This window comes from Merops nubicus, unplaced genomic scaffold (assembly GCF_000691845.1).
Source record: "Merops nubicus isolate BGI_N331 unplaced genomic scaffold, ASM69184v1 scaffold21954, whole genome shotgun sequence".
Lineage (NCBI taxonomy): Eukaryota > Metazoa > Chordata > Aves > Coraciiformes > Meropidae > Merops > Merops nubicus.
In genome coordinates, this window is record NW_008602536.1 from 1 (window position 1) to 9,517 (window position 9,517).

At 42.4% G+C, this 9,517-nt stretch overlaps 1 protein-coding gene across 1 annotated transcript; it reads right to left on the reverse strand.

Annotated features, from left to right (window-relative positions):
- Nucleotides 1-2,665: 2,665 nt before the first annotated feature.
- On the reverse strand, nt 2,666-4,430 carry FAM26D (family with sequence similarity 26, member D). Its single transcript, XM_008938406.1, has 2 exons — nt 3,873-4,430; nt 2,666-3,070 (listed from the first exon to the last, which is right to left on the reverse strand). The coding sequence occupies exons 1-2, from the start codon at nt 4,428-4,430 to the stop codon at nt 2,666-2,668; spliced, it is 963 nt and encodes a 320-aa protein (XP_008936654.1).
- Between the last annotated feature and the right edge of the window lie 5,087 nt (nt 4,431-9,517).

The window sequence follows — 9,517 nt, forward strand, 5'->3', positions numbered from 1 at the left end:
CTCTGTTGTCAAGGGTTGCGGTGGCTCCTGCTCCCCGCGCTCCGTCAGCTCTGCGGGCGGGGCGAGAGCCCGCCCTGGTGGAAAAACCCGGTCGTCACCACCCGCACCCCGCGTGGGAAAGATAGAGGGGCGAGCGAACTGAAGGGGACCCGAAACTGTTGCTGTAGGAATAGCGTAAGGCTGCCGCGGAGGCAGCTGCGTGCCCCTTCAGCCTGAAATAGGAAGTTCGTTTGGTGGAGCTAGAAAAATCACTTGGTGGTAGAGGCGGGATTTAAAAAGACCCTGCAGACTGCCCAGGAAGCGTTTAGGGTGATTTCTGAATTCCCAGGTCGATATAAATGTAGAGCAGTTGTTAGCCTCCAGACTAATATTGGGAGCTCCCCTACTTTGGGGTTACCTGCAAGCATGAATTTTGGCTTGCAGAGGGTTAAACAGCAGCAGACCCTAACGGGTCCTGGTACAAACACTAGTTTTAAGGCGCATCAGTCTCCTGGGTGTGTGGCCAGTGCTTTTCCCTCAGGTGCATTTTGCAAGTCCAGAGTTTCCAGAAAACTTACTGTGGACATAAAAATAATTTTCACTTCAAGTGAGCAAACTGCAATCCAAAATTGATTTTGGGTAAGATGACACACATTTTAGCAGGCACAGTTCAACTGTTCAGTACAAACTCATTGATTTTTTTTCTGTAATCATAGATTCTTTTTAAAGCTGTGCCTCCGCTACCAGTTCATGATGTGCTTCAGGGAGCAGAGGGGTGAAGAGAAATGTGTTATCACCTATAGTACCACAGCTGTATTTAGTAGTATGGGTTAGTAGCTGCTAACAGTGTGATAGTCTATTTGTACGTTGGCAGGATGACTTCACAATGACAGATACAGCTAGTACTTTCAATATTTTTAAACTATAATTATAAACTGTAAAAACAGAATACGGAACAAGTAGTAATTAGGACAAAATCAGAAGTTAGTTTAGCATGAAGTAAAGAGAATTTGACAGCTCAACTTTAACTGCAAGAGTTGCATTGATTTTGTAGTGGTACTGTAAAACAAGGGAAGATGCAAAAAGAACCCACATAGCACAAAGACGGCAACTAGTGTTTTCTCATATGGATTCAGACACCATCATAGGAGTTTCTTGCCAAAACTTTCAGACACACAAATCCTTTTCATGTATTCCAGATTATACAGTGTTCCATGTTACTTAAATTAAAAAAAAAAACAAAAACCACACACCACAAAGACTTGAAAAGTTAAATTAGAGATTGTGTTTACTCACATAGGTATTTTACTTCCTAAACAGTTTGTGTAATCACTACAGTTCCATTAAAGTTAAGATTCAGATTAAATACATATATGGGAATTTGTAAATATTTTTTTAGCGATATAAAATATGCATTGTTCTACAGTTATTCAGCATATACATTGCTTGCATTTGCTGAAGTGCTTGCTTTTGTCTGGAATTTTAACTTTTCCAGACTGAACACATTTATCAAGAAGTGCAATTTAACTTACTTCTGGCTCCTACATTTTGTAGTAATAGGTATTAAATTATATTTTCCCACCTCAGTACTCAGGGGTCATTGATTAACAGCAGATCCCATAGTCTAACATACAGCTTTGTAGCACCGTGGCAAGGCAATACAGGAAGCATCAGGAAAAGCTCTGGTACACTTTTCCCCCCTTAGGATTAGGAAGGTCTACACAGGGAGTTAGGGGAGGTGCAGTGACATCACACCCCACCACACTGCATTAACACAAAATCAGTGTTAAGCCTTCTCTCACTAAATTCAGTAGTTTTTAAATCACAGTAATGTGTACAGGAACAGATGATTAAATTATAACTTTTTCACATGCAAACTGCACTGCACAGAGCAAGATCTGTTTCCCACCCTCATTTGCTATTTATACAGTAGGCAAGCACCCAAATACCTGAGAGATTCTGAAGTGCATCTAAAGGAATAGGAGGCTGACCTTGCTGCTGCGTTCAGCCAGAATACATTTGGATTCAAATTTCCACATCTGAAGTGTTTGCTCACATATCTGCACCCCTCTGACCGGTGCCCTCAGTAGGCATTTTATCTCCTCACCAGAATCAAAAGTTCTCTCATCACTGTATCTAAACTCCGCCTGTGTTGCTGAAGTTTCCTCGTATGTTTCTTCTGCATGGCTGTGGACACAGACTTAGCTTGTCATTAGCTCAGTATTTTATTCACATCATACAAGAAAGGTGTGGAAGAGGAGAAACAAGGCGTTTCTGCTAGGGGTGACAAAGACAAAGTTGGGTATCTGCTTTTGCTCCACACAGAATGGACCAGCTATAGGTACAATCAAAGCCTAACTATTAATTTTTAAAGTTTTTTCTTAATTGGAGGAAAGAAAAAGCATTTGGAAATAACTTTTTGTTCCAGTATGTAACTCATCCTTTGAGCACAAGTATTATAAAGCAGAGAGCTGAAGCCTGAAACAGCCCATCCCAGTGTGGTTGTAGACCATCACAACCCACAGGAAAGGCATCTGTAACCATGTGCTAGAGGACTACATTAACAAGGTGCACTCACTCACTTCATATATCAATGTTATAAGTAAGGCATCAGAAAGTTCCAGAGCAGAGCCGGTCTGATGGTGGAGCTAGTTCCTGCTTTTCTGCAAGGTGTTGGCTTGGACCCTCAGAGCTGTGTTCCAGTCACAGGGTCTTCATCAGTCTTGAGGTATTTTCCATTTACAGCCTCCTTGAGCGCCCAGTCGTGGAGGAGGCTGTAGTCATAGTGCTCCTCATCCACTCGTTTTAGAAAGGCCAGCCCAGAAATAGCTTGCCACTCTCTGAGAGACGGGATACGAATTTCCTTTACGTTTTCACTCCCTGGGACAAAGCCAAAGAACTTCCTTACGTGCTGCATGGCATAAAGCCTGGAGTGCTGGTCTGTCGCTTCATCAAAGAGCTCCTGCTCATTATGAACATAGTTGCTCCAGTACCTGAAATGTAGGAAGCTGAGTGGGGAGAAACAGCTTGCCAGGCAGTAAGACAGGAAAACAGTGATGACTACCACAGCAATTAGAAGCCAGCCAGCCACCTTGCAAAGAAAAAGAAAAGGAAAAGGAAAAAAAAATACTGTTACAGCTGAACATACTCAGTGGTAACTTCTGAGCATCAAAAAACCTGTAAGGTGCTCTTTACTTGCTTTTCCTGAGTAATAAGGTTAACACAGTCTAAGCTTGGTAAGGGTCTGTTGTCATCAAACCCAGTCCGTGCCTACAGGAGGCAGACACATACTTAAGTGGCTTCTTTCTGTCCAGTTTATGGAAGTTCCATTTTATAATTTGTTAAGGATTTTGCCTCCACAGCTATTACTATGAGTAGGGAAGCCATCTAATTCGTAGCCTGTATTAGCTTATACCCTGTTTAAAACCAGTTTTCTCTGAAGTGACAACTTAAATGTCCCTCCTATTATTTACCCAGGATGTAAGCTTTTATAGTTGAGTCTGAGCTAGACCAAATATTTTTATTTGGTTCATGTGGAGCCTTTGCCACCTGGGCACCGTAGTCACATGCTTCTTACGCCTGAAGGAAGAAACTTCATACCCTCTCTGGCTCCTGAACCTGCATTTGTCTTACTTAATGGTACTTTTCAAGATACTACGCAAGGAGGAATATATCCTCAAGTAGGAAGTAACAAACAGGCTAACCAAACAATAATTTATGTACTTAAAGTTCGATTCCATTTACAGAAACAAGGCAGGCTTCAAAATACACAGAGATGCGGCACTCAAGGCAGAAGATACTGTTCCTGGTGTGTCCTGACGCTCTGCCTGCTGAGTTAACTCTAGTTCTCATCACCAGATCCACAGGCAACAGCAGCAACGTGAGCTACTCACTTGTGACTGGTACCGGAGCAGGAGAATCACTTCATCCCTCGCTCGGCTCAGCTCTGGGGGGACTAACTGACTGCAGGGGAATATCGCCAGCAGCCTTCTGCGCTCGCCAGCGCTGACGTTAGGAGGCGCTCCATAATAGTCCATAGAGATGTACTCACTCATGCCACAGACGTAGTATGAGCCATTTATCAGGGTGACTGCTAGCCACGTTACTGGGGCGACCAGGGCTCTCCCGGTGATGCTGCACAGGACGAAGCAGATCAGCTTGCACTGCAGTAACCGGCTGGGTGTAGCCTCTTTCTGAAGAGGTGACCCTTTGCCGGTAACCAGCCTCCAAGTCTGGTTATTCAGGGCATAACCAACCACCAGAAGGATGAGTGCAGGAACTCCTAGGAAAGCTAGCCCATAGATAAGGTTCTGCCCAACGTGGCAGGGACAGCTGAAGGTAAAAAAAGAGAAAAGTTGCTGCCCGCCAATTGTCAACATTGCAATTATACCATTAGCAATAACAGCCTCTTTGCCTTTCAGAAAAGTTAACCACTTTGGAAGGAAAGTCATTTTAGTTCTTATTCTTTACCAAATGCCTTTGCTTTGAGTCAATACTAGCTTTTAGTTATATTTAACTGATGCTAATGGCAGACCAGAACAAACAGCTTAAAGAAAACCCAAACCCAAATAAACCCACAAACAAAAAACCCCACTAGACTTTCTCCCTCCACTAAACTTTGATTCTACTCCATGACAGCTAAAAGCTTGTTTGCTAGCTTTAAATGTACTTGAAAACACCCAATCATGTGTTTTAATTGATTTAATAATTTATCTCAGCAGTTCTGAAACATTTAGCTTTTAGGCAATTGTGAGCTCTGCCAGCCCCTTGCTAATTGTCTGAAAGTAACAGTAAGTTCTCCCTGCCCTTTGGATGACATGCAATGCTATCAAACTGATGATTACCCTTTCAGGGCTAATTGGCAAGCTGTTTCCCAATCAATGGTAATTAGCAGAAGCATGGTGTGGAACTAGAAAAAATAAGAATGAAAAAAAAAAAGAGAGAGAGCTTTCAGTTATGCTTCATAGAAAAAGAACCAAACAAAGCCTTGTCAAGTGGACTGCTTATAAAAAATGGAGCATTCACAATTTAAAAAGCTTCAACATTAAAATAAAACTGGAAAAGATTCTGTAAGTTGTGCAAAGTTTGGAATCCAAATTCTGTTCATGTTTAATGTCATTTCTGGTTTTGAGGCAATTTGGTCTCCAAACAGTGGAGTCTGTGATGTAGTTAGCTGCCAGACCATGATGATTTTAGTGTTTCACCTCTAGATGGCAAGAAGCTAGTATGTCTTTTCCTGACAGGTTGAACGTTGCCTTTGTTAGTTGAGGGTTTTTTGTAAGATGTAGTCTGCTGTTCACTGCACACAGTGTCAAGCCAGCTTCAGACATGGTCATGATAACAGCTGGCATTTATATAGCATGCCCGTGATCCAAAGTTTTAAGATGTTCTGTATGTATTGCCAATGCCATTCTGTGGACAGATGCAGGGAGACGTTTTTCCAAAGCTGGTTTCTGAATATTAGAAGGTATGATCTGGGCTCTCGGCATCTCTCACAAATCAAGCCTTAAACAGAAGTTAATTTAAAATGTTTCACTCCTGATGATTTTCTCCAGATCACACTTTGTCTATGGTCATGCTATCCAGTAGTTCTGAACGTTGCATAGCCCAGGCTGATATGACTATGCAAATACCTGTGTTTAAGTTCTGAGAGGTCTAAGAGCCTGTAATATTGACATTTTTACCAAGAAGATAAAAAAATTTGAAAGTCTAAGAGAAAAATTGTCTTCCCATTACCGATAGGAATCTCCAGCATGTGTGACTTGGTCACGCGATGTAACAGTGTCTGACTGCACAGCCTCTCCTCTCCCCTTGCAGAGCAGGTTGCTAACAATAACCTTCAGCTCAAAGAGTAGTTTTAGCACCCATGGTATCTGCTGGGATGCCAGAGACTCTCTCACAGTTCTGATACACATGGATGGCACGTTACACACATCTTACCTGATTACTAGGCAAGACCTTGCTCCTCCAGGGTGCTCTTAGGGTGGACTCCTGCTTCTCTCATCCCCAGTCACAACCTGTGAATGAGGTCCTTGCTGGTAATTGACTCTCAGAACTATGTGGCACCATTACACAAAAGTAATAGTGATAGAGAAACATGCTGAAGCATCCAGCGGCGCTTTGCCACAGCTTTTCTGGAATCTGGTGTCAAGTTCTTGGTTGTTTGGGCAGAGTAGTAGCACAAAAAAAAAACCAGTGCTGTCTGAGCACTGCCACTTTGAAACTTCATTTTCTTTGATTATCCCAGGATTTTCAGTAACCTTTTGGGGTTTTTTTTTTTGCTAGTGGCATATTTTGAAAAAAATTCACTCATTTAAATTCAGTGGAATAAACCCATCAGGCTATTACAGAATTATTTTGAAGATGTGTTTTTATAAGAGTCTTCCATTATGCCTCAGTTCATTTTAAAGTCTCTGACTGACTGATGCTGAGCTTTCTTTGGGAAATAATTATTTTGTTTATAAGGGAAGAAAGCTTTCCCAGGCATTACTTGTTTACTCAAGAAACACATTAGTTGTGAAACCAAAGAGAGGTACCACACTGAAATATTCATAGTCAGCCTAGGGCTGTTGAATGAGGCAATTTATGCAATCAATACAACAACTTTGTACTGCTGCATTGTCACTCCTTTGGCATTTGCTTTCATGCTGTGCTGTAAATAATCCTGCTGGGTCATCCTATTATGGAACAAATTACAGGGTTGGATCCAATTAGGAGCATGGGCAGTGCATCAAACCTTTAAGTACTCACCTTTGCATAGGAACCCAGAGTCCTGAGGTAGACGTTTAGGCTCTTTATCTGATGCCCAGGAAGAGCTAGGGCCAAATGTAATCCAAAATACCACTACCTGAGGTGACAGCCAGCTTGCCTGTGAGGCAATGAGGTAGTTATAGATGATATCTGAGCCAAATAGGATGCTTGGGCAAATGTTAGCCATGGTTTTGCTCATCATTTTGAAGGGGTCTGTCAGCTTGAATTCACTGCCAAGAGGCTCATGTGTGAGAATAAGTGTTGTTTTTTTTTTTTTAATTGAGAACTGAGAATGGCTTGTCATTCTCTTTTAAAACATGGTTATTGGAAGACATACTACACTTTCGTATCCTCCCATGCATGTCCTCCCATACTCAAAAGCTGTAAAGTTTGGAGGAAGAGACAGAACCCTGGTCTCTTCAATTCCTGCACAAGTGTTTTCATCACTGACTCAGCAGGCAAAAGGTTGATGTTCTGTGCCTCCTCTAGATGCATTTTGAGTTGTCTTCTGCAAGGATGTCAAGCCTGCCTGTGCATGGTGGAAAGCATGCTGTGCAAGCACCTGCAGGACAGATTTCCTGTGGGAGTGCAGGAGAGCACTGCCCATGTCCCACGTTCTGCCTGGTCACAGGTTGTCTTCAGGCTGCCAAGTCATTTTCATGATACTTTTGGCCTAGCCGGAGAAGTTCCTCTCCCCTTAACCAGAACAAGCACTGATGGGAAAATCATCAATAAGCTTTATGTCAAGGGAAGAATAGAAACTTGTTAGTGATTTTTCTTTAGCTTACCTCTTTTGCTTCAGAATTCAGCTGTGCTTTATAGGCAATTTATATGAGATTTTAGGTGCCTGCAGTGAGTTTCAGCAGAAAGTAGGCACCCAAATCCAAAAACACTCTCTTGAGAACAGTTCCTGAGATGCCTGACCTACCCGAGGAAGTTTCAGCAGGTCTTGCTGAAAACGCTTCTCGGGCAGGGCACTACAGGCAAGGTGGCTGCTGTGTTCTGAAACATGGCCAAAGCAGCAGTGACACTGAGCTTTGAGTAAAAGCACTCATTTGTAATGTGTACTGTGTTTAAGTACCTTTTTTCTCATGCAACTTCAAATACCCATCACCTACCTTCCTGTGATTTGAAAAGATTGAATTTTCTATGAGTGACATATTTAACACAAGATCCAGTAAGCTGAAGATGCAGAGCACACATAAGCCTGATCCTGTACTGTACTAATTCGGACACATATCTTTTGTGGCAAGTGTGTTCTTGTTTTGGCTCAAAGAAATTTTTAAGCTTTTTTTTTTTTTTGGCATCTGACAGCTAAATCATTATTGGTCTTTATATTGCACTCTGCTCTGGGATACTCATGCTTGGGAGAGTCCTTAGGTATTGGACTACTGTGGTGGGTTAACCCTGGCTGAGCAAGTGATGCCCACCAAGCAGCTCTGTCACTCTCACCCTTTCCTCTCCTTCCTCCACAGAGTAAAAGTGGAAGGGAAAATAAGATAGAGATAGAAGCCTTGTGGGTAAAAAACCAAGGGCAGTTTAATTAGAAAGCAAAAGTTAAGCAATGCTGCATGTGGAAGCAAAGAGCAAAACCAAAGATTTATTCTCTGCTTCCCATCCCCACGTGATGTCTGGCCTTTCCTGGGAAGCAGGGCTCCAAAACGTGTAGCAGTTGCTCCAGAGGACTGAGGAGTAGCCCCCACCTCCTCCTCCTTTGTACCAGCTTTATAGTTGAGCTGATGCCATATGGTCTGGAATATCCCTTTGGTCAGTTTGGGTCAGTTGTCCTGGTTATGTTCCCTGCAAGCTCCTGCCCCCCCATCCCATGGTGGGGGGAATGTTAGAAAGAGCCTTGGTGCTGTGTGAGCACTGCTCAGGGGCAGTCACAATATGGGTGTTACCAACACCCTTCTAACTCCCAACACAAAAGCACTGCACCAGGAGGCTGCTATGGGAAAGTCAGCTCAGCCAGACCCGATACAACTACTAAAAAGATCATGTGCTTAGCTCTACAAGTTTCAGCTTGCTCATAATAATCAGTTCACTATAAGAGACAGGGTGCTGGTGCACGATTTTATGCATGCTTTTGAACTTCAGGAGATATTTTGTGGTTTGGGTTTTTGGGGGGTTTGAGTTGGTTTTTTTTTCAGTTTACTGGGAATGAAGAGAACTGTCTAAGAGTCTAATGCTCAAGCAATGTGCCAGACCAACCTTCTTGGAGCTGAAAGCTAAAATCCTCTCCTGACAAACATGAAAAAAAGGGAGGTGGAGGGCAATGCTAACTTCCTGACTATTCAATTTGCCTTGGATTATTTCTCAGAAGTCTATGCTAAGGTTTAAAACAAGTGCCAGGTATGTGCCAACCTTTACTCTTTTTCACAGAGCTGCAAGTCAGATGACAGCTAAAATTAAGAAGGTGGTTTTGTTCTGTTCCTGAAGATGTGGATGCAGTCAACCATGGACTTGTTTCCCTTACTGGAGCCTTTGAGTCGCCAGTTTGTTTGGGCACAACATTTCAGCTTCATTTTCTCAATCATGTGCAAACCTTTTAAAATGTAGTACATCCTACCTAATGCATCATATTATATATTACATATTACATGTATACACATGTGCACACACGTATTTTCCAGACATTGCTAATATGTTCTTACCATGCATTGCACTGCCTGGTCTGCAATGTTCTTTCATGATTATGTTATTAATAATGCAGGCAGAAGTAGTTAATCCTTATATTCCAAACTGGATAAATAAAATGGTGCTCATTTATGGGTAGCCTTAAGTACTT